Source organism: Protopterus annectens, chromosome 2.part1 (genome assembly GCF_019279795.1).
Source record: "Protopterus annectens isolate FY-2018-M chromosome 2.part1, PAN1.0, whole genome shotgun sequence".
Lineage (NCBI taxonomy): Eukaryota > Metazoa > Chordata > Ceratodontiformes > Protopteridae > Protopterus > Protopterus annectens.
In genome coordinates, this window is record NC_056729.1 from 41,654,549 (window position 1) to 41,681,482 (window position 26,934).

General features: G+C 43.0%; 1 protein-coding gene across 1 annotated transcript in view; it reads right to left on the reverse strand.

The window, feature by feature from the left end:
* The window catches only part of LOC122794819 (alpha-2-macroglobulin-like protein 1), a 989,874-nt gene that overhangs the window by 576,086 nt on the left and 386,854 nt on the right, over positions 1-26,934 (reverse strand). The window contains exon 10 of the mRNA XM_044063423.1: positions 6,171-6,280. Within this exon, the coding sequence (XP_043919358.1) occupies positions 6,171-6,280 (110 nt within the window). The remainder of the gene's footprint in view (positions 1-6,170; positions 6,281-26,934) is intronic.

Genomic DNA, 26,934 nt, shown 5'->3' on the forward strand with positions numbered 1-26,934 from the left:
GCATGGGTGTCATGAAGTTCACCACTTCTATCTTAAGAAGCATGAAGTTGGCTTTGGAGAATTTTTTTACCATGATTTCCTTAATGGGGGGGGGGGTGGAGGCAGGATGTGGATATCTAGGGTAATTAGCTTATGGTCAGATCGGACCAATGAGGCATTGACTTCAGGTGTGGAATACCGGTCACTCATATTGGTAATGACTAGATCTAGGATATTGTTGCCCCTGGTGGGGGTGTGGATAAGTTGATCCAGGGCATTGGAGTTTATAAATTCCAGAAAGCATTGAGCGAAGGAGTTGGTACATGAGTAGTTTTCCCAGTTAATGGTGGGGTAGTTGAAATCACCCATTATTAGGTTGTTTGGTTGAACCCTAATATTTTCCAGTACATCAAGAAAAGAGGAGTGGGAATCCTGGGGCATAGTGGGTGATCTGTAGCAAGCTACAAATTGGATTGCAGTTTTGCCCAGAGTTAGTTGCACTTGGATAACCTTGGCTGCATTATGCTGAGCAACTAGCCTGGAGGTGTGGATATCCTTAATGAATATGGACACACCTCCGCCTTTGGTGTTCCGGTCCAGGTTACATGGCCGAAAGGTGTAGTATGAGTTATAGCCTGGTAGTGCAGGGGTGCTCTCTGGAGCCTTGAACCATGTCTCAGTCACTTCACAGATATTGATGTTCTCCATTTTAAGGAGTGCCTCAAGTGAGTGCATTTTGAGATTTAGTCTTCTAGCATTGAGTAGCATCACCCTCAGTTTTTGCTTGCCTGTTCCTGTTACGATGGTGAATTTGTCATTTGAACCTTGCCTAAAAAATGCACTATAGGAGTGGCAAGAACCTTAGCCAGTATCTGGAATCCCAGGGGTGACAGGTGCAGGCCATCTCTGGCAAAGCATCGTGGTCTGTCGACCATGTCATCCCAGGCAGACAGATACTGGATCCCTTTAGAATGGCACCAGAAGCTTAGCCAATTGTTGAAGTAAATCATTTTGTCCTTGTACTGCAGCATCATTCTGGGTGATGGTAGAATGCTACTCAGGGCTAGGGTCATACATGCCTGGGCTACAAGATCGGAGAGCTCTTCCATGTCTCTTTTCATGTAGTCCAGGGAGGTATGTCTCAGGTCATTCACACCAACATGGACAATACAGAGTCATATTTGTACTTGTTGTTGGAGTGACCTGAGTGCATGGGTTATGTGGCAGATCCTGGCACCTGACAGGCAGCTGACAGTTACCTTCTCCTTGTTTAGCCTGGTGAGTGGGACATTAGTGTGCCTGACTATAGAGTCACCTATGACTAGTGTGTTGGGTACGTTGTTTTGCCTTATTGGCTGTGGTTGAGTGGCACACTGAGTCTGTGGGATATGTGTCATTTGGGTTGTGTTGGGGGTTGGAGGTTGCTTGCATTTCTGCTTTGGAGGTCTCTGGTGCTTGAGCAGATTATCATTAAGAGCCTCCGCGAATGTTTTTGTGTTTCTATGTGTGGATTTTAGTGGTGTAGATTTAGTGAGACTATGTGATGATTGTGGTGTGGTGCAAGTGTTTACCTTCTCCTCTTGACTGTCAAGTTCAGTCTTGATTGGAGAGAGTTTTACCTCCAGTTTGGCTAGATAAGTACATCTCTCACAGGTTGTAGTGTTGGGTGGTAGGAGGAGATGGTTGTCTGTGTACATGAGGCAATTTCTACATTGCCCCAAGATGCCCAGATTCATCAGATAGACAGGAGAGAACACTGGGAGCTGAACCTTGGACATGCCTGAATAAAAAAAAACTATTTTCCTCTAGATAAGTGAGGAAAGTGAGTACAAGAGTTGTTTTTCTCTAAGCAAGTGAGGAAAGTAAGTACCAAAACTGTTTTCCTCTAGGTAATGAGGAAGGTTGAGTGCTGTAGTAATTAGTAGGTTATTTAGTGCTTACAAGTTCTGAACAAGTGCTGATCACGAATAAGCAAATTCAAGTGCTAAAAGTAAGAATCTGTATCTGGACTAAACTAGTTACAGGAAAGGGGTGAAACAAGTGAAAAGTGTGGGCTTTTAAATCAGAAAGTTGAGAGAGATGGAAAAACTGCCTAAATGGCCAATAACTACAATTTCTGGGCCAGATCCACTCCTTATGTGGTAGATAGGTTACCTAGTGCTTACCACTCCCACTGATAAGCTAGAAGGCTTCCCTCCAACACAGAAAGCTTGGGGGGGGCTCAGAAGCTTACATACAGTCCTGGATACAGCAAATCTGAATCTGGACTACACTAGTTACAGGAAAGGTATTTTTTTTTTTTTTTAGTATATACAGAAAAGTAGCTAAAACAGCAGTCAAAACAATTCAAATGCAGTGCAAGCTAGCACACTTGAGTATGTAGCAATGTTAGACCAAACAGTTTAAAAAATGCAATTAAATTAAAAATGACTTAAAACAATGCAGAAGGAGTCTAGTAGGTAGAATGACGTAAAGAGATGGGACTGGGGGGAGTGTCCCAGATCAAATCTACAGTGGGGGTGGGCAACTGCAAAAACTTCCAAGTTTAAACAACAACACAGGAATAGGGAGGGTGGGTATGTGAAAAGCAACACCTTCAGCAAAGATCTGAAAAACTATACAGTGAAGCAAAAATAACTGCACAACTCTGAAGTCAGCCAGCAATGATATAAAATTAGTCAAACAACAATTACCAGTACACAACTTTGAAGTGCCAGAAAAATATACTCAGCTCTGTATATCTCCAGATAGTTTGAAGAACACTCTTTCAGGACACAGGAAGGCTCCAGCAATGATAGTACCAAATGTAGTGACAGGTACTATTAGTTTGTGTCCAGCTAAATTAGCACCCAGTATTAAAGACAAACTAATTTATCACATTCTTTGGAGCTTGTTTATCGTCAATAATGTTTTCAAAATTTTAGTTACTGTGTTTCACACTTCTGTCACCTGGACACAAAAGGCAGGTTTCATATGTGCTTCTGCAAAAATGGTACTTGCTCCAAAGCAAAATTCCAAATATTCCTGTTCACATAAAATATATGGGGAAGATTTGAAGCCTGCGGTGACATGTGGAAGTGAGAAGCTACCCATTAGGCTACTAACTAAAATCTGTATCTAATCATATGCAGGCATTAATCACCTGCAGGTATATTCAGGAGTGAAAGAAAGTGAAACAAAATTATAGCTACATGGAATGACCTTATGAATATAATCCCTCTTGCAACTATCTGTGATACCACATTAAAACAATGATTTTTTTCTGAAAGTAGGGTAAAGAGTTGGGAAGCTTATCATTGTTTGTGATATAAACAGACCTGTGCCATACAAGCACAGTTTGAAAAAAAAAGTAGATCCTGAAGAAGGAATGTTTTTCTCAAAACTAAGGGGAAAATAAAATAATAAAAAAATCCTTTGAGGTTTGGAAAAATAAAGTTGGTAAAAATAATATATGTGCAGTCAATCTTCCTTGGCCCTGTAGTAAACAGGGAAATAATCCGAGAATGAGGTAATAAAATTGTTGTTCTTTCTTTTTCATAAAGAGTTATGTTCAGATATATCTGTTGTCACCTCAGTAAAATGCGTTCTGCTTAGAAAACAAGTAATGACTGGCATTTGAAAAGGCAGTTTTGACAGAGCAAACTGTACTATCACACATGCAAATAGCCAAAGGATGCTCAATTATTTTGTCAATATATGAATAACATGTATGTACATATATTATAACTAAAGATCCTATAGAGGTATCAGAGAGATTGTGGAAATTTTATGAAAATCTGTATAAATCAGAGGATTGTAGAAACCAAGAAAGAGCACCAATGGAAATATTTCTGGAAGACTTAATCATGTCAAGATGTTAAAAATAATGATGATCCAGAGGAAAGCAAAATGTAAGAAAATACCATTGCTGTTGATGAGTCTTGATAAAGAGAAAGCTCTTGACAGGGTATGCCAGAATTTTATGAGCAAGGCAATGGAAGCAGTTTTATTCCCTAGTATAAAAATAGGATCAATTAGGAGGATATATGAAGGGAAAAGGCAAAATTAAAGTGAGGTGGTTCCTTTCTGATAAGTTGTGTTTAAGCAAAGAGACCAGGTGGGGCCATCCTCTTTTCCCTTTGATATTTGCTTTATATTTAGAGCCATTGCAAAGAAAATAAGGGAGTCAGAAATTCAACGATATAATTTGTATGGTAACCAAGAAAAGTTCAATTTATTTGCAAATGATATTATTTTTTACTTGATATATCCAGAAAAGAACATATTGGTGTTATGGAACATTTTGAGACACCTTCAAGGGAAATAAAAATAATGAAGATAAAACAAAGTCTGTATCCCTAAATTATGTACCCTCAAATGAATACCCAGATTTATGGGCATGCTACAAAATGACATATTTAGGAATATGGTTTAAAAACTCTTCTGTTACGGCTGCTAAAGATATGTGAGAAAAGGCAAACAAAAGATAATATAAATACTGAGAAACTGGAAGCTTTTGTTCATGGATATGAATAGCAAGATACAAGCAATGAAAATGTTTTTATTCCCATTAGTTTTATATATAGGTCAGTCATATTTTTATCAGCCAGAGTAGACGTTCTTGACAGTAATTAATAAAGTGTTGAAGACATTTATTTGGGATGGAAAGAGAACATGAGTTACGTGGGATAAATTTGATCCTCCTAATAGAACAAAGTGGTTTAGGATTATCTGATTTGAAGGGATATTTTATAGCTACACAGGTAAGGGTCATATACATAACTCAATCAGAAAGTCATGATTCAAAATAGAAATGAATGATGATGAAGCCGGGGGGGGGGGTGTTCAAGAAATAGGCAAAGACTGGTATTTAGATGCAACCTTACAGAATATTATAATCATAAAGTTGCAGAAAATATTATCAGAATTAAGCCAACACAGGAATGGAGACAGGAGATTTTGACAACAGGAATGACTGCAACAGAGGTACAGAAAACAGGCAAAAGGGGGCTGGAATTTATTGAAGAAAACGAGCAAAGGAACCACAGTATTTGGAGCAAATAATTATAGCGGGAAAGGTAATAGGTTGTGATGAGGCAAAGAAGAACTTTGGACTACAGGTTAGAAAATGCTTTTCCTACCATGGATTGATATCATAGTATAGGCAAAATGAAAGGAATGGGGTAGTCCTAAGTAAAAGACTTGCTCTAGTAGAGTTTTTACATGAATCTAGAATGAAGCTGCTCTTATAAAAGGTGTGATAAGTAGGGAATATAAATTATTCCATAATAACTATAAGAATCAATCATAGGAGATTAGAAAAGATTGGAAAGAAAGACTGAAAACCAATTTGCAAGGAAACGGTGGGAAAATATATGTATGGCTACCAAGTACGCAAAAAGATCGAGCAAATTTAGGAAATGTTTGTAAAGTGTTTTTATACTCCAAGCAAAGTTCACAGAATTTTTCTTCAGGTAATAGCAAATGCTGGAGATGTGATAGGAATGAAAGAGATAACACTTTTGGGAGTGCAATGAGTTGGCATATTTTAAAAATCCCCTACAGATTACTTTGTCAGAAATATCGGGGGAGCAAATGTCTGTAACTAAGGTCATTATTTGTTTGAGCTGGAACACAGGATCTGAATTGCCGAGGCATAGTAAGTCCATATTAAGTCTGATTTTGTTAGCTGCCAGAAAAGCAATTACTCGAAAATGGAAATCAAAGTCTAAACGAACAGAATTTGAAGAAATGAAAATTGTACAAAAGAGATAAAAGCGCAAAAAGAGTGAACTTTAAAAAGGGGAAGGAGCAAATTACACAGAAATAAATGCAACTTGTGGGAAAAATACATTGCAGAATAATCTCTGGGAGGAAAAAGAGTGAGATTTAAGGGATGGCAGGAAGTGAGCAATATATATAATACTGGAGTGAATGACAGCTGTTATAAAAAAATGTATATTTAATGTGTACTACATGAAGTAAATGTTAATATGTTTTTTTTTTCCTTTTAATGTATGTGTGCCTATGTGATCATTTAATAAAGGTGTTAATATATATATATATATATATATATATATATATATATATATATATATATATATATAGTGATATAAACAAAAAAATGAATATCATGTTGCTCTGCATAATGAAAATAGTCAACTGAAACAATTTGCTATATATGCAAAAAATAAGTGTTTTACATGCTCTACCTTGCCAGTGAATGGGATGCCAGATCTGTAGTAATATGAAACGTTCTGAAACTCTAGTGTCACAACAGACATTGAAATTGGAATAGTCACAGATCCACTCTGCTTAATGCCTAAAGGGGAAACAAAAGTATGCATGTTAGCTAAAGAGTATGTATAATTCAGTGTATTACTAAAACAGTCTGAAGATGAGCTTATAATCCATCAATATTATATACTACATATTGTTAATTATACATTTACACAATGAGGCACAATGAGCTGGGAATGGAATGTATATTAACTGACACCCATGATGTTCTGAGACATCCTGGGCACACAGGAAAATGTGTGAGACAGGAGCCTGAAGGCCTTATAATCCCTGGGTTTGTTTTTTATTTATTTATTTATTTTCTTAAGTTTAATATAAAATAGCACATTTTTTCAAATAGCTGAGCAGGATTATAACTTTTTGACTCAGCGGAATTTTAGTCTGAAATGTTCAAAGTAGTCACTTAATGAACTCTTAAAAAAACTGTTGTCTGCTATTGCACAGTCCATTTTTAAAAGCTGGTGCTAACACCACACAATATGTCCAATGAGTTCTTGTTGATAAATAAGTCCAGATGACAGGACACATATTACAGCAGAGTGCTTCCCAAGCATGTCTACTGTTTTCCAGATAACCCAGCATCAAAATATTCATAAATATTAATTTTATTGGCAGATCAAAGAACTAAGAAATGTATATTTGCAAGTAGTAATACCATGGGCAGGATTCACAAAGGCTTGCATGGAGTCTAAGAGTAGTGTAAGACTCCATGCAGCCTTCGCGATCCAGAAACAGCCCTGAAGTCCGTGTAAGAGACCAGCTAAAACGTCTCTTACACGGAGTGGGCGTGGATATGCTAATCACCTCACTTGCAGCCGGATAGCATGCAAATGAGGTAGATTAGCGATCCAGGAAGCCCAAAGCAGCCCGTGTAAGAGCCGTTTTAGCTGCAGAAAGGTACTCAGTTGACAACTGAGTACGTTTCTGCAAAAACCACAATGGAGCCATGTCAGCTCCAAATAAAGGGTGCATATGTGTCAGGCACCATGCCAATGGCCAAATATGTGGCCAGTGGCAAAGTACCCCGATGCAAATCTGAGAAATAAATAATTTTTTTTTTCGGCGATCGCCGGTGTTTAAACGCAGCGCAGCCCCCCGCAAACGGGCTTTACTGTATAAAACATAAAAATGAAGGTTATAAACCCACAAATGTGGGTTTTATGCAATACATGGGTTTACAATGCAGGGACCAGCAGACCAAAAACAACATGGCCACCATTTACTGATGCAAATGAGTGTTAGGATACTGAATTCCACTGTCACATAGCAAATGATCACATTCTGAGTAGTGTAAGAGTTACATAGGGGGAGGAACAGAGTAGGAGATAGGTGACATCACAGGGGGGAATGGCAGAAAGAAATGCAGTTCATTGGATATCAGTGTTACATGACAGATGTCAGACACATATCATGGAAAGAGGAGTGCCACAACATAAGCATGGGAAAGTCAAGAAATGGAAGGTGTACACTGTTGCCTACACCAAAGTTTCTTGCTGGGCGTGCATGTCTTGCAGCGCCATGAAGCGGGAGTAGGACAGTATGCGCGCGTGTAAGGCAGACTGAGCATGTGGGAGCATGTTGGTAGATGTTTAACACTGTTTGTGTGGGTGTGCGAGCGTTTTAACCCAAATAAGCAGATTCTGAAAAGTGTAAGCATGTGTGCGCGTGCGTGTAAGCCACTGTGAGCGTGTTTCTGCTGGTATGCACGCTGCTCCCCTGAGGAAACAGAAAGGAAAAAGGAAGCAACAGAATTCGTAAGAAGCTAGCAGGGAATACTGCTGGAGCTAGCAGGTGAAAACAATTAGAAGCAGGCAATTACACAGGCAGAATAGTAGCCCAGCCCAGCACTTAAAACTCTGCAAACAGCAGCATAGGATGTTTCTCTCAAGAGACACTGCAAGACAGGAGTAAGCTATTAGAAGTGAAAACTGAAAAAGCTGAACTCAGAGCAGAAATGTTAGGGGCTGCCATAGCTGTCATAATGAGACATAGGCGACTTGCTGAGGGTGGTGACAATGCAGATGGTGCCAGACAACCCACAGTGAGGAGACGGAGAAGAGTGTACAGGCCCAGGGTCACCTACCATGGGTTACATGAGCTGGAGATAGTAGAGCGCTATAGAGTGGACAGAGACCGCCTGCAGCAAATAGTTGAGCTGTGCAGGCCACGCCTCACACATAGAACCAACAGAGGGGAACCCATCCCAGTGGAAACCAAGGTATGTGTTGGCCTAAGAAGACTAGCAACAGGTACCTTCCAAAGACCAACTGATGATATGATGGGGATATCACAGGCATCAGCCTCCAGGGTACTGCACCAGTTCCTGGATGCCATGTCAGCACATGTCGGTGATCATGTATATTTCCCCAATGCCCGTGAGGTATTGGCCAGCAATATGCGTCTCTTCCAACAAATAGCAGAATACCCTGAGGTAGTGGGTGCAATAGACTGCACGCACATATGCATCAAAGCACCAGCCGGTGAGCGGGGTAGGGCCTACATTAACCGCAAGGGCTCCCTCCCCATCAACTGCCAGGTCGTGTGTGATGCCCAGGGCATAATAATGAATGTGTGTGCTGGCTGCCCTGGGAGCTACCATGATTCCCACATCTGGCATTTGACGCAGCTGTACCAGACATTTCCCAATGGGGACATCCCACATGGACACCTAGTGGGGGATGCAGGTTATGCACTGGAGCCGTGGCTGATGACACCCATCAGAAACGCACACACACCTGAACAGGAATGCCATAATGAGGCACACGCACAAACACATAATGCAATAGAGCATGTGTTTGGGCTGCTCAAGTCACAGTTCCGGTGTCTGGACACATCTGGTGGAGCCTTGCAGTACACACCAACTACATGTACCCAAATTGTCATGGTATGTGCTATGCTACATAATATGATCTTGCGAAAACAGCTGCAGCAGGACCAGCATAGGGCTGGGCCAAACAGCCCCCCACCATTGCCAAGGCCATCACAGGCAGAGCGTGACTCGGAGGAGGAACAACCTGAGCCTGCCCCAGTAGGCAGAAGGACATGTGCCCAGTATGCCCTGGCCTTGGCAAAGAGGCAACGCATAGCACATACACTGGCTCAGTAGGAACCCTGGGAATGATACCCCCTCTGACTCACTCAAATAATAACAGGGATGCCTAAAATGACATGACCTGCTCACAAACATGTACAGGGAGTGTAATATGTGCATCCGACAGAGGAAGCCCTGCAGCACCACCTGAGGCATGAATGCCATGTGTTAAGTAATGTAACATCATGTACTATATGCACACCTGAGGACCGTGACTAACATCCTACCCTCACCAAGCATCATGCCACAATATGACAATGAGATGATCAATTGCAATAATTGGCTGAAGTATTGCAGTTAGTCAAAGGGGATCCAATGAGTGCCAGCCTGGGATGACATGCTGAGCATGACATGATGCTCCACCTGCTAGGACTGGTGTGCGCCTATCAGTGCAGGCCATATGGATACTGGCAAAGGCTGTTGTTACCCACAGCGTGCCCTGAATAGGTAAGGCTCAAAACACAAACCTACCTCCATAGGTATCAGAAGGGATAAGAACCTAGATGTAATGCTACCCAATGCCAGAAGTCTAAACAGCAAGATGCATGCAGTCTAAACTCACCCAGTATGGAGAATGTTGATATCTGTGCTGTAACAGAAAACTGGGTCAAGGCTCACAACAGCACCCTAACACTACCAGGTTACACCTCATACTGTGCTGTACAGCCTCAAAACATGGAACAAGCTACAAAGGAGGGTGACTAGCAATAATTGTCAAGGATATCCACACCCCCACATTGGTACCACAACAAGAAGCAGCATGGACTAGCCATGGTCAAGTAACAGTGGCTAAAACTGCCTCCCAGTTTATAGCCTGCTACAGACTACCATCACAACACCAGGACGTGCACCTGGCCTATGTTGGAATACATGAATATATCAAGTCCTCCAAACCACATTATATTGGGTGACTGAAAATACCCAGACATAGACTGGGAGCATTATACTAGCTCCATCACTGTAGGACAAAAGTTCATAGAATCCATAAACCAAAATGCCCAGGAACAACGTACCTCTCCCACAAGAGGGGTAAGCATACTGGATGTGATAATCAGCAACATGGGTACTGGATGGCAAGATGAGAAGTGTATTGCTCACTGGTAAGACCAGACCATAGAGTAATCACACTGGATATACACATCCTGACCACAGTCCCTGGCCAGAAAACCACAGTGAAAAACATGTGTAAAGCAAAAGTTGCACTCCTCCAAACTGATGTGGATTCCATTAAAGGCCCTGTGCAGGTGCAAAATATGGGCCACACCTCAGAACCTGTTATACAGGCATTCCATGAACACTGCCAGGAATGCTTGGATTATGCAATCCTAAATTAAAACAAGACACAATGCCATACACGCAGGCATCTGGCATGGTGGACTCCAGCCATTACCAAACCATGCAAGCGAATGAGAAAGCTACTACATGATAGAGCAAACATAAAAAAAGAAGTAATCACTGATCTGTAGTATGGCAATAAAATATGTCCACACATACAATCTACTAAGGCCAGCTACAACAAGTTGAATCTGTGAATCTTGAGGCAATGTTACACCTGCCCCAAGTACACAGACAACCCTCAACTCCCCCCAAGAAATACAAATATATGTGAGAGATGCAACCATTTATCCAAACTGGAGGCTGAGCTCCCTCAACTCAGTACTCCCAAAACTAGTCAGGAGGAGAAGGTAACCACACACACCACAAACCCAGTCCCACATAGACCTATCACAACTGCAAACCAAAGACATAAACACAGAAAAACATTCCCGGAGGCCCGAATTACAAACACACCACACCAACAGAGGCCTCCAAAGCAGACACCCAATCAAACAACCTCCAAACATAGCACATGCAACACATAGTACACAAAGCTGGTGTGCCAAACAGTCACAGGCCAGAAGGAGAAACAACATGCCTGATACAGTTGTAATAGGTGACTCCATAGTGAGACACGCTGCTGTCCCTCACACCAGACTGAAGAAGGGAAAGGGTACAGTAAGCTGCCTGTAGGCTGCTACAATAAGCCACATAACACAAGTATGCAGGTCACCCCAAAGCAAGTAGAAATATGATGCAGTCATAGTCCATGCTGGTGTGAATGACCTGAGGTGTACCTCCCCAGACTACATGAAAAGAGACATAGATGAGCTCTCCGATTATGTAGTCCCGGCCAGTATGACACTGACCATTTGCAGCATCCTACCCTCACCAAGAATGATGCCACAGTACAAACACAGAATGATCAGTTATAACAAGTGTCACAATTACTGGTGTCATTCCAAGGGGATCCAATGTCTGTCTGCTTGGGATGTCATGCCTGACAAGCCACGCTGCTGTTCCAGGGATGGCTTGCATCTGTTACCCCTGGGTGTCTGGATATTGGATAAGGCTTTTTCCACCTCCATAGAGCCTTTCATAGGCAAGGCTGAAAAGATTAACCCACCACCCTAGAAAACATAAGTGGAAAGAAACATAAGGGTAATGCTGACCAATGCCAGATGTGTAAACCTCAATATGCATGCTCCCGAGGCCCTCCCCAGTATGGAGAACATCGATGTCTGTGCAGTGACAGAAACCTGCTGCAAGCCTCCTGACAGCACACCAGCACTACCAGGTTATACCACATATCATGCGTTATGGCCCCAAAACCTGGAACAAAACATAAAAGGAGGGTGAGTATCCATATTCAGCACAGACACCCATACGTCCAGGTAACTGACAATGCACAAGGCATTGGAGTCCACCCATGTGCAACTAACCGTAGGCAAGACTGCTGTACAGTCTGTAGCATGCTACAGACCACACTCTCACATACAGGAACCCCACCCAGCCATCCTGAAGACACTGGACAGTATGAATGTCCCACCAAATACCAAACAAGGTACTCACAAATTACCACATAGGTGGTAAACCATTATGTATGGAAGGAGTAATCAGGGACCTAGGGACACAAGTGGGCAGTAACCTGTTATGTGACACTCACATTGCCAATGTGGCTAGGAAGACTGTCTATATTGGACACCATATCATGAAAGGATTCACATCTACGTCAACAGAGGTCATTGTGCCCCTATACTGTTCTCTTATCAGAACCATAATCTAGTACAATGCCTCATTTGGGATGTACCTTACCTGACACCTGCAGCAGTTAGAAAGACCTCAAAGGTACCTCACCAAGAGGATAAAGGGTCTCAAATATATGTCATATGCTGCCTGGCTGTAGACACCCCAGCTAAATGCAGTCACATACTGCCTACACAGAGGCATTGTATGTCTGTTGTACAAGGCCATGTCCAACACAGGAGTAATGGACATGCTCCACCCCAGAAAACTCAAAGCCATAGGAGCTGTGAGAGTGAGAGATGTCAACCTCAACACATAATGAAATAGGATGTGATGGAGGGACAAATACATAACCAGAGGCTCCCCACACCCTGGAACAGAATCCCACTCCATGTTAGGCAGAGCCCCTCACTGACACTCTTCAACAGGAATCTTGCCAAGTGGATGTATGATTGTAGATTTACACTGGGGGTCTTCACTGTGTCATGTCCAGACAGAGGCACAGCAAAGCAAATCATAAATGGCCATAATATTCACATAGCAAGGGGTGGCAAAAGCCACACACACTCTGGCTAGGCTTACAAATGCCCTAGGGTGGATAGCCTAGTATGAACCTATGAAACTATGAAGATACAAATTGTACAGGACACTAAGGATAATCCCAAGGCTTCCTCAACTGATGGTAGGAACTGTGTTGGGAATTCACAGATATGCTCTGAATCACACAAATATTACAAACAACATACCAAACACACACACATATTGCCAACATACATCCTGACAGGTGCAGTGCACCCCCCCCCCCCAGAATGCAAAATATTTATCCCACCAGACTGCTGGCCCTCTGACATTGCAGATGCTGAGGTAACAGCCAGCATCTACAAAGCAAAACACACAGCAGCAATGGTATGAGATGGTGTCCTGGGCTGAGTCCAACATGGACTCCAAGAAGAATGAAATGCCAAATCACACTACTGCTCAATGTCAGCCTTACCACAGGATATGTACCCAAAGAGCAGTGTACAACAACAGTGTTTGTTCTCAAGAAAGGTGTTGCCTGAATGGATACTGAAAACTACCACCCCAGAATCCTGAGAAGCTTGGTCTGCACAGCTATGGAAAGGATCAGCATGTACCGCAGACATAAAGATATTGGGGACCTACTGACACCGGACCCTACCCAGTGTGGCTTTCTTAAGTGCAGATCCTGCCCCTAAACATGTTTGACTCATTTGAAACAGTCATTAAGGTCATTGATGAGGGCAATGTGGTCCACACAGTGTAGCTGGACCTTGCAAAGGCTTCCATACAATACCCTATGTGTTCATTATAGATATGCTCACCAGCTTAAATATAAACCCCTATGTCAGTAGAGGGGTTGCAAATCAGACCAAGGACAGAACTGACATGGTCAGACATGCTGCAGCTATGTCAGACTACAAACCAGATATAACTGGCATCCCACAAGGCTTTGTCCTGGGACCTCCCTCGTTTGGTATATATGTCCCATAGGTACAGGCCAACATAGAAGGACTGTGTCTGAACATGTTTGCAGAGGACTACAAACTGCCCACCATATCTGACCCTCCAGCTGACACAAGCATCCCACAAAAGGGCCACATAGAAACAGACAACTGGTGCCATAGCCATGTCAGCAAGCTAATTGCATAAAAGTGTATAGTCAACCCCTGTGGATATACAGTAAGTGCCCACCAATTACCACATAGGTGTTAACCCATTACATACTTAACATGTAATGAGAGACCTGGGGACACAAGGTGATAGATATCCTGCATTGGACAAACATGTGGCTGTACTGTTTACAGAAACATACCATATACCCACCTAATCATGAAGGTTGTCAGATCTAGATAAGGGGAGGTCATTGTGGCTCTGCAGTCATCCTTCATCAGCGTTACAATTGACTACAATAGCCCCTGTGGGATGTACCTCAGCAGACACCTCCATCAACTGTAAAGTCCCCAGCAGTACCTCACCAAGAGTATCAAAGAGCTTGAACAGATGCCATGTGTTGCCTGATTAAACAAACTGCAGCTACACACACTGCCATACTGCCCACCCAGAGGCAAGCTGTGCCTGATGTATAAAGCCATGTCCAAGCTGGAATCAATAAACATGCTGCACCTTGTACAATCTGAATGGCAGTGAGCTATGCACATGACAGACCTGAACCCCAGAACTGACATACATAGGACAAGCTGTACTGCATGATCCATAACACAGAAGCCACCCCCACTCATGAGTAAAGTCCCAGTACAGGTTACCCATAGAGTCACTCATCGATTCTCCTCAAGAGGAATCTTGATGAGTGGATGGGAGATGGTAGGTTTACCCTGGGTATCACTGTTATGTCACAGGTAGACGGAGGCACAGTATACTAACCATGACATATGTCATGGCAAACTCCACTTACAATGTGTGTCGAAGGACAAACACACTCTCCGACTAGCATTAGAAATGGCCTAAGGCACATCGCTAGTGTTTGCAAATGTACACCTATGTTGTGGAATACACTACCAATGTTGGACAAGCCTGGTTTAAGTAGTTCATATCTGAACATAATGCAACATGGTCAGATGTGCACAACTGGCCCCTAACCAGGCTGTTGTGCTCACTATGGAACTGTAAAGCAGTGATAGGACTAAAGCCCAGGATACTGTCCACCACAGTGAAAGTACTGAACCAGTACACTATACGGTACTACAGTGTTAGGTCAGTATGAAAGGATGTTGACAACTGTATGCAAAGTATCCCATGCAAACCCTGCAGGCACAGTATAATCCCTGTTGTGTTCACACACAAAGCAGTCGGACAGTAACTATACAACATGACACACAACACACAACCATAAACGGGAGATATTTGTTGAAGTTCACACTCATCCACAAATGTGGTGGGCTGCAGAGTTCAACATATGGAAAGCTCACACTGGGCATGCTTGCACACTTTGATAAATGAGACATATGTCAGACAACATGCCATGGGAAGGCTGAACTGGGCATGCTCACACACTTAGGCCAAATCTCAGTTTAGCAGTTGGCCACACATATCTGGTATTTGTACGTGTTATTCCATGAACCAACCACATTACAGCAATCTGCCCAGTGCACACAGTTAAATGACTACAGAGACATACGTGATATAGTGGATCCCTCCTATATGCAAACATCTTCCACAGATACACAAGTTGTTCATACAAACAGGGAATGCTATGGCAATAAAGACCTGCAAACAGTCTATCAGCAACAAATAATGTGCATCTGACAATTAAACATATGGGTGTAGAGGTCAACACTAGGCTGTTTGCCCTAGGGAATGACAGCTTAGCCAGAGTGTGCTTGGCATCTGCCTCCCCAGTACAGTAGGCTACTGTGCCACTGTAAAGTAGGTCACATAAGGCACCGTGTGAGGCTAGTGTGCTGTGCCTCTGTCAAGCAGGGACACAGTGGAGATCCCAGGGTTTGAATTTGCTAAGCCACAGCCATGTTGTTGGTGTGTGCTGGAAGAGGGTTGCTGAGGACCTCTAACAGTAAGTGGGCGTCAATAACAGACTGAGGGGAGCCTTATCTGCATTGTCTGGACAATTTCACTGTCAACACTGTGTCGTGATGATTATGAGGGATTGAAGTGTCGTGCCGGTACTGTTCAGAGATGTCCTCCCTCTGTGGGCTACTGCTCTGCAATGTATTAGCTCACTCTGTCTGTTGGACAGCTCATATATGGCTGGTGTACATTTGACAGGTGTCCTGTTGTGGAGCAGTCATTGGTATATTTGGGATAGCATGATCAATGCAAACCTTCCACATGCTCATAGAATGCAATTGTCAAGGATTATGCAGAGTGGCCTGGATACTCCCCCAGCATGGGTCCTTTGAAGTCTTCAACCCCAGTCTTCACAAGTGTAAAGTCTGCTTTTGATAAATACAGTTTGTTTGCAGTGACAACCTTGCCTGGGGGTGGGGATGGGATATGGATGGCCAGGGAAAGGTGGGTATAGTCAGATATCAACAATGGTGGTCTACCTCTGGTGTGGAACAGTGAGTACCCATGTTGTAGATGGTCAGGTGCAATATGTATTCCCCCTTGTGGCTGTGGTGAGTGGTTCTGCCATAGCACATGGACTCACAAATTGTACTGGCTGTAGGGTAATGTTGTAGAGGCCTGAGTAGTTCCCACACACATTATGCCTGTACCTGACGTTAACAACTGGAATGGTGTATGTGAACACCTGCATATCTTGGCACTGTTCCCAGGGAAGCAAAGTGTGTGTCCTGGATGTGGGAGGGGTGGTCAGGACTGGTTGTGTTGTGTGTTACAGGTCCTGTGATCACGAAACATGGTATAAAACATAACCTGCCAGTGCGATGTGCATATCTGACCCTGATGTAGGTGGCTGCAAATGCATATATGTGCTATCCCCTACCTGACAGGTAGTACTAGATGTACATACCTCTGTAGAAATAATGATGTCAGCACCCTATAAATACTGCAGGTGCTAATGCGTCTCCCTCAAGTGTCATAATATAGTTAGGTAGGGGCTTGAATCCTGGAAATGCTTGGTGTGTGTGAGTGGGGTTGGTGTGTGTGAAAGTCTGTGTAAGGAAAATGTCCCTTTTGGCAACTGGGAAAACACACTACAGGATGCACATTCCCCTTTCTAAACACTGATGATGTCAGCACCCTATAAGTACAGCAAGAGAAGGGAAACCTCCCAGTAATGCGAATAGCGCGCTCTGCTAATGCGTCCGCACTACAGGATGCACATTCCCCTTTCTAAACACTGATGATGTCAGCACCCTATAAGTACAGCAGGAGAAGGAAAATCTCCCACTAATGCGAATAGCACGCTCTGCTAATGCGTCCATCTCAAGTGTCATAACATAGTTAGATAGGGGTTTGAATCCAGCAAATGCTCAGTGTGTGCGGAGGGGGTTAGTGTGTGTGCACGTGTGTAGGAAAGCAATATCCCTTTTGGCAACTAGGAGAACACACTACAGGATGCACATTCCCCTTTCTAAACACTGATGATGTCAGCACCGTATAAGTACAGCAGGAAAAGAGAAATCTCCCAGTAATGCAAATAGCGCACTCCGCTAATGCGTCTGTCTCGAGTGTCATAACATAGTTAAGTAGGGGTTTGAATCCTGCAAATGCTTAGTGTGTGTGGAGGGGGTTAGTGTGTGTGCAAGTCTGTATGAAAGAAATGTCCCTTTTGGCAACTAGGAGAACACACTACAGGATGCACATTCCCCTTTCTAAACACTGATGACGTCAGCACCTTATAAGTACAGCAGGAGAAGAACAACCTCCCAGTAATGCAAATAGCACACTCCGCTAAGGCGTCCATCTTGAGTGGCATAACATAGGTAGGTAGTGGTTTGAATCCTACAAATGCTAAGTGTGTGTGGAGGGGGTTGGTGTGTGTGTAAGTCTGTATGAAAGAAATGTCCCTTTTGGCAACTAGGAGAACACACTACAGGATGCACATTCCCCTTTCTAAACACTGATGATGTCAGCACCCTATAAGTAAAGCAGGAGAAGGGAAACCTCCCAGTAATGTGAATAGCGTGCTCCGCTAATGCGTCCGTCTCAAGTGTCATAACATAATTAGGTAGGGGTTTGAATCCTGCAAATGCTAAGAGTGTGTGTGGAGGGGGTTAGTGTGTGTCCAAGTCTGTATGAAAGAAATGTCCCTTTTGGCTACTAGGAGAACACACTACAGGATGCACATTCCCCTTTCTAAACACTGATGATGTCAGCACCCTGTAAGTACAGCAGGAGAAGGGAAACCTCCCAGTAATGCAAATATTGTGCTCTGCTAATGTATCCGTCTTGAGTGACATAACATAGTTAGGTAGGAGTTTGAATCTTACAAATCGCAAGTGTGTGTGGGAGAGGGTGAAAGTAGTGTGTGTTTGCAATTACATGTGTGAGAAAACTGACCCTTTAGCCAACCAGTACAACACACCAGCTGCTGCATATTCCAATCTCTACACAGAGATGATGTCAGCACCCTACAAGTACAGTGGAAGAGGGCAAATCTCCCAGTAATGCAAATAGCATGCTCTGCTACTGTGTCTCTCACTACTGTCATAGCACAGTTAGTTATGGCATTGGATTCCAGACATGCCACGTGTGTTTTTGTCACACAGAATGCCCATGTGTGTGGGTTGTTGTTCACAATAATGCATGACATCAATTAAACCAGTAATGGCAATGGACACAGATGATGCATGTGTGTGCCAAATACACGTATGAACCTGTGACCTTCAATAGTTACCATGTCTGATGCCTGCCACATGTGAATACATGGTATTTGCACTGGATAACATTATGACTGTGGTCTTCTGTGCGGGTGCTGCATGTGGTATGTGTATATACAGTGTGATATGTAGATGGTATCAACCTAGCAGTGAGGAATACACATCTGGTCTGGGGCATATAGTCTACATGTTGTTGATGAACAGGTGCTGCATGTTTTCACCTGTTGTGGGAGTGGTAACAAGTTGTTCCATAGCAATGCAGTGACTACATGCTAGGAACCTTTCAGCTAGGGTGTTGTAGCTACAGTAATTCATCAGCATTCAGTAATACATCAGCATTCCTGGTGAGGGTATGATACCAACCAAGTTCAGGGTCATACCAGCCTGTGCCACATGCTCAGAGAGCCCTTCCATGTTCCCTATCATGTAGTCCATGGAGGTACATTACAGGTCAGCCATAGTGGCATGGACAATGACTGAGTCATATGTGTCCATGCCTCTGACTGACCTGTATGCTTGTGTTATGTGGTGGACAATAGTGCCCCACGGGCATATCACTGTGACCTTCACCTTGTCCAGCCTGGTGAGCATGACCTCACTGTACCAGACAATAAAGGTACCTAACACAACTGTAGCAGGTGTGTTGTCTAGCCGTACAGGCTATGACTGTTTGGCACACAGGATTTGTGTGCTATGTGTTATGCGTGATGTGTTCTGGCATAACGTATGCCTGTATGTCAGCTGCAGAGGTGTCTGCTGCTCAGGCAGGATGCTATTCTTAGGCTCCACGAATGGCCCAGTGTGTTCACGTGCTTGTATTGCTGTCAGTGTAGGTCTACATCACACTGGTATTGTAGTCACTGTAGTATTTCATGCCATCTGACAGGTTATGCCAGTACTGGGTTCAGAGTGCTTAGTCCCCAGTTTGGCTATGTGGTTCCATCTCATACATGTGTTGTACATCCATGTGTAGGGGAGAGGGTTGACTGTGTACATGTGGCAGCTGCGACATTGCCACATGACCCACATATTCCACAACTGTACCATAGAGGTGACTGACAACTGACCTTTGCACATGCTACCATAGTATTGTGATTGCCATGGTGATTAACAGCACATAGGGCCAATGGGGAACAAGGTACATAGGTTCATAGGTTCATACTAGGCTATCTGCCCTAGGGCATTTATAAACCTAGCCAGAATGTGTTTGGCTGTCACCATCCATTGTAAATTTATCTCGCTATGCCCTTTTTCGAGGTTAGTATACTGTGCCTCTGTCTAACAGTGACACAGAAGTGATACCCAGGGTAAACCTATGATGTCCCATCCACTCATCAAGATTCCTCTTGAAGAGAGTCAATGAGGGACTCTGCCTAACCTGGACTGGGATTTTATTCCAGAGTGAAGGGAGCCTCTGGGTTATGAATCTGTCCCTCCAGCATGTCCTATTTATTTCATTGCTGAGGTTCAAGTCTCTCGAGCGTGTAGCTCGATGGGATTTGGATATTCTGAGGTGCAGCATGCCCATTAATTCCGGGTTTGACATGGCTTTATACATCAGGCACAGATCACCTCTGAACAGGCAGTATGCCACTGAGTAGAGCTGGAGTTTCTTTAACCGGTCGGCATATGGCATCTGTTTGAGCACTTTGATTCTCTTAGTGAGGTACTTTTGGGGTCTTTCCAGTTGCTGCAGGTGTCTGGTAAGGTACATCCCAACAGGGGCATTGTACTCAATTATGGGCCTGATGAGGGATGAGTAAAGAGGCACAATGTCCTCCCGTGATCTAGATGTGAATCCCTTCATGATGAGGTGGGCTATATAAAATGTTTTTCTAACTACTTTGGCCACGTGGTTGTCAAGTGAGAGATTGCTATCAACTTGGGTCCCCAGGTCCATAATTATTTCTTCTGTACTTAATGGATTACCACCTATGTGGTACTTTGTGGGCACTTTGTTTTTGCCAAAGGGGATGACTATACACTTTTTGGCATTCAGCTTGAGGCCATGGCTCTGGCAAAAGTTGTCTGTTTCTATGAGGCCCTTTTAAGTTTCAGACTTCATACCCTTCCAAACATCCCACAAAATGCAGAACCTGTTACTCTCTGAACTGTCTAAGTTTGCTGTAACATTATTTGTAATATGTCCCTGGTTTTGGCCCTTTGCTCCACATATTTTATTACTTGGTCCGGATGTGTTCCTGTAACAGGTTGTGGGGTATGGGCAGTGATTATCCTGCTGTGAGTATGTGTGTGGCTTGCAAGGTGCTACAGTGACATTATTACCTACTAGCTACCAACTAGCATGGCTGTTTCTGTTCACACACTACTATCATAGATATCCACTAGATTTGACAGTAAATATACATGACATGCTTTGTGTACTACACATCCTACATTCCCTTTACATTCATTCCTACTATTACATGATATATTTATTTTAGCACAATGTTCTTGTATAACAATCATGGCTTAGTGGTAAGGCATGCAGACTAGTGTTAAAAGGTCCTGGGTTCAGGACTGACAGTGGGATTTTATTTTGCTTTTGAACTGACTACAGGACCTGTCAATCAAAGTGACTAAGGCACTTTTAAGCAGTTGTAACTGGGTTAGTGCTGGTTTGCGTGGAGCTCATGCATGCGCACTGATGTTCAGCTCTGTGCACACACACGCACACCCGATTACAACCGCTTAAACGTGCTTGCTCTTGCGCACACCCGCTCTATTTTCTTTGAAAGAAATGAAAATGGGGAGACAGGAAAGTGGTGAAAAAGGGGTCACAAAAAGGATAAGACAGTAGGGAAACAAGCTCGGGTTTTGCAGGAGGGATGTAGGTAAGGCCCATAGCTGCCCATTTCTTCATCAGCAACAGCTGTGCATATGTATGTAATTTGGTGTGACATTTGAAACCTTCCACCCCTGAGAGAGGTGTCAGGACAACAATAATACTTGTACAGCCAATTGTAATTGATAGTTTCCATGTCCAGCAGACATATGTGCGGAATGGGCAGCTATGTATGGGGCGTAATCTTTTTGTGGGTACAGAGTGCCCTTTTTTTTTTTTTTCAGGTGAGAGTGGTATATCAGGTGAAGGAAGTCGGTATAGCTGGGGAGGTAGGTTGGGTAGGTCAACAGACAAGACAAACAAGACACATACAGGGGCGGTGTATGACACGTGTGGGGGGGTTACACAATTGACGGGGACGGAGGTTTGGATATCCAGAGCCCATGAGCCCACAGATGGCAACAGTGGAACTGATATCCCCACCCATAGGCAGTTTCCACTGTTCCTTCACTGCCCAGGATGGGGCTGTGCTGGGGGCTGTGTAGGCCGGGCAACAGGCATGCCCGTAAGTTGTGCCACCTGTGCCTCAAGCTGGCGTAGGGGCCCAAGAACAGAGTCCTGGATCTCCCTATGCACCACAGTCCAGAAGCTACGGACGGTGAGTGGTGGTTCTCCTCCGGCCACGCTTGCAGAGGGGGGATGGGCCCCATCCCCTGCAGTGCTTCCACTCGCAGGTGGCACAGGGCCACCGGAGGAGGGTCCAGACTGGGCAATAGTGCCAGGTGCACTCGCCAGCTGAGGTGGGAGAGGTGGGTCCGCTGGAACCCGCCTTCCCTGTCATCCTATGTTTTGCATTATGTCATGACAGTTTGGGTTAGTAACATACAATACCATTCGCAATTAGCTGTAACAGCATGCATTAGTATTCACATTAACCAAACACCCAGATATTCACACCATTGAACAGCGAGCATAACACATGCATAATTTGAACAGCAATACACAGTCCAACAACATGCAGGGTTGATTGATGGCAACAGGCCATCAGGTTTGGATGTATGAACAGGGAAGATGCATCAACGTACATGCAAATATTTATGACCCAACAGGACAAATGTCCAGGGGTGTTAATTGTGATTGCACATACCAATTTCACGTGGAATGGATTATATGTGGTTATAGGGTGGGGTGAAGAAAATAATATTAACACCTTCGAATACCAATACACATGCTGTACATTTCTAATAGCTACAGATATATACACACTACTGTTCTAACTACAGTTTCCTATATGATAACTACTTCAATTTGGTGATAGGACTGTTACTGCTACATCAATATACATTTTATTGTTATTCATACGCGTTCATATCTGGCTTTGTTCAGCTACATCATCCTGCTACATTTGCTTTATATAGCTATAGACAACTGTGGATGTTTGATATTTCAGACAATCATACTATCTGCATATTGCAGACTGAGAGCAACATATCCAGATTTTGGGATACACATTCCAGCTGCAGCAACACTTTGAACACATTTTGCAGTTTGGTTCTACTTGTCACATTCATTTCATTCTGTACTGACTGCAGTATACTTTATTCAGGGGTTCTTACTACTTTATTGGTGGATTCATAACTCTTTCTCACACTCTCTCACTTGTTTTCATTTTACTATTCAGGATGGTACTTACTTCTAGGCTTTATTGACATGTTTTACCTGTAGTTATTACAATCCTTTCCAGCAGTCTCACTTCTGTCATGTTTCAGTATTTCAACAGGGATATATTTCACACATGTGATTTGCTCATCTTCTGCAGCTGTACTTTTCAGCCTGCTGCAGGTTGTGTACTATTATATTACAGGTGGGGCATCTTTATTTCAGACTTTATTTCAGACATTTTCATTTTTCTGTTTGGATTACAGACTGCAACACACTTTTGTAATCAAGCAATACTTGCAAACACTTTTACACTGTTACTTGCACATTTTATTACTTAGTGACTACACTGCACTCTTTTGCTAACTGTCATACTTTTATATTTCTTTACAGTTACTGGGAGTGGATTACAGACCTGCCTGGTGGCGCAACCGCACCAGCCTATCGCCATAGGCTCTGTGGTTCGCAGAACGGACACCTGCAGCTGTAATATAAATGAAGTAATATTGGAATACACATCTCCATAATATCAGCTAATTTAATTTCTTACATACATAATTAAATGTAACTTACTCAGTAGTGGGGCGTTGGGCATTTGCCAGGCCTCCTGGATCCAAAGGTTCAATTGGTCCTGCTTGCATCTCTTCAGGTCCGCATGGTGGTGAACGACCTGCTCACCAGTCCTTGGAATCCCTATGGCACTGGTGAGATCATGAGCCAACCAGTCCAATGCCTCAGCCCTATATGCTCCCCACAGAACCTGGCCCTGCATGAGTTGGGCCTCATGATTGTGGACTAGGAGCCAGACCATGTATCTGGACTCCTCAACGCCCCACCTCTGTGCTTGAAAGCAACTACCCTCACCTACTCCTGACATTCTGGCAGCAAGTCAGTTCTACAATCGTTTATGCTGTGTATTCCTGCCTATGGGGCTTATATATGCCGTTTTTCCCGCACTTATCTGTGATTGGCCATTTTGGAATTGTATCAACTTCACAAAACCTGCTTTGTCATGCTCCACTTTCTATTCATTCCTATATATTTGCTATTACTGCATTTCTAAGCGCAGTTGTTGTGGCTTAGTGGTTCAGTACCTTGACTACGGTGCATGGTATCCTGGGTTTGAACCTGACCACTGCTTTTTATATTTTATGACTGTCTAGACAGGCTAGGGGTTGTGTCTGTGTAAAGGCAGTTTTGTTACAGCTTGCTCAATGTTGCCCGTCGGTTAGCTTATTAGTGCGGTGCGCAGCTCCGTGCAAATGGGTTACGCTGGTTTACGCCTCATTTGGCTGTTAGCACGCATATTATGCTCAGCTCAGCTAGGGGCACACAGTTTCATCGTGTTAAACCACTGCTCACCTACCGGCACTCATTTTGCACCTGTTAAACCACTGCTCACCTACGGGAAGATGCACTCACCTTGTTAAACTGTAGCTCAGCTATAGTCACATCTCGCATTTTTTATTGTTTTCTTGTCTCACATTTCTTCAAAATAAATGGACTATTTCATTACATTTAACATAAAATATAATTTTATATGTGTACATATTTGTCAGGGACTTGTTTCGTGCTTATTTTACTAAAAATAAAAATTGATGTTGGGGGGGCTCGAACCATGAAAGCCTGCTTTTCAGCCGACGTCTCTACCGCTACGCTATTTCTTTTTTGCTTACTTTGCATATTTAGTTCTTATATGCTTTTCCACTGACTGCTAACTGTGGCTAAGCTATGGGCACGCATAAGCAAAACTCACGGGCAAACGTCTTTACGATTTAAAAAAAATATATAACATGTTCATTTATATATTTTATGTTCATAGTCTGTGGGGCATGTGTTGTGTTTATTCACATTTCCATGGCCTCTGTCGTGGGTGTTTACTTTGGGCACTTTTACTCTTCTGGGGGCGTGTCCGCTTGCAGGGCTCGGCCTACGGACATGCCCCTTACTGTCTTCCACGGACTGTGTTAGCCTTAGGTGTGATTCAGCATGCTCTCATGAATATGCAGAGCATGCTGACATCACTCTGTTTAACTGCAGCCTCCGTGTAAGAGTTATAACTCTTACACGGAGGCTTTGTGAATCCTGCCCCATGTTTATGTTTATTTACCTGAAAATATACTTGTTGGTCCTTAAAAATATTGACAAGCACAATAACTTGGTAGCAATTTCCATAAAAAGAAAAAAGCATTATGTAAGCCGTAATGCTTCAACTCCTTTATTTTTCATAAGTTGATTTAGCTGAGGTATACTTACTGTCTTTAACTGCATTTTTAAGCTAAATTTTATGTGTGCTTTATTTCTATATTAATATGCAGTTGTATTGATATGGTGTTTTAATTTTGTTTACTATAACTTCAGATTTCTCCTAGGTCAAACAATGGTTGACAGACCCCGGGATTCGTCAAGCTCCATGCAAGAATAGTGTTATTCTTGTACAGAGCATTCTGTGGCCATCTAGGACAGCAGCTCACCCTGCATATTCATGAGGGTGTGCTGCTGTCTACACTAGATGGCCACAAAACAAGAACTAGAGCAGGGGGCGTGTCTGAGCAGTGCTCACATAGTACACATGCACCCTGCACTCTAGAATTGCCATACGGCAATAAGTTGACAGATGACACATCGACTATGAACAATGTGAAAGTCCCTATTGAACCAGTGGTTAGGAGAAAGACTCCTAGGAATACTCAAGAAATAGAGAATATCACTACCAGTGAAGAAAGCAATGCACCTGTCCCATGCCCTTTCCCCATATAACAATTCAGGGGGAGGGGGGAGAACCAGGTCCAAGAGCAGAGGCAGGCAGAAGAGGAAACTCTCTGCAGAATTCCAAACGAACCAGAATTTCAAAAAAATGTGGGAGAAAACTACAACAATATTTTAGTATATGATTTATCCTCCCGTGGATTAACATCAGATGAAGTTGGAGTCCTATCAAAAGGACTCTCTTTTGTACCCACGTGTAAGAGTACATTACCTGAGACTATGATTGATTTCAAGATGTTCGTGAGGAATTTGTGCCTCAAACTTGAATTTAAGAATCAGACTCCTATATGTAATAGCAAGACATTTAAGAAACCAAGTCTATATACACCAGGGATACCACCTATAGTGGCAGCCTTTAGTAAATGAGTTGAAAATGATTTAGATAATATGTATTCTGAGGAAAGATGAAATAGGTATAAGAATAACTTGAGTCTCAGTCAGAGGAAAGCTTTAAGAGAACTTAGGAATGATTCTTCTATAGTTATCAGGCCTGCTGATAAGGGAGGTTGTCTGGTAGTTATGGATTTTGAATTTTACGATCAAGCAATGAAACAAATGTTAGAAGATGGTAAATTTTATAGGAGAATATGACAAGAGATCATTTCTGTACACATCCATAGGATTTATGAGATGCTGGAAGATTTAGCTAAGAGTCATATTATTACACAGGAACTTTATGAATATCTATTAGTCATTGATCCTTTTTACCAATAATCAATGGCTTACCTAAAATACACAAGGATGGTAGATCCCCACCCATGCGACCTATAGTAGCTGGGAGAGGGTGGTCTACCGAACCTTTCTCCATATATGTGGAGAAGTTATTACGTCCTGTGGTGGACTCCAATAGATATGTCTTAAGAGATACTAAACAGTTTTTGTTAGCTTTATATAGCTGTATGAAAGAAATACCGAATGACCTTCAATATCAAATGGTCACTATGGATGTTCAGTCACTCTTCACAGTAATTCCTAATGAAGAGGGAGTGCTAAGGGTTTATGATTACTTGAAAAGCAACACTCGG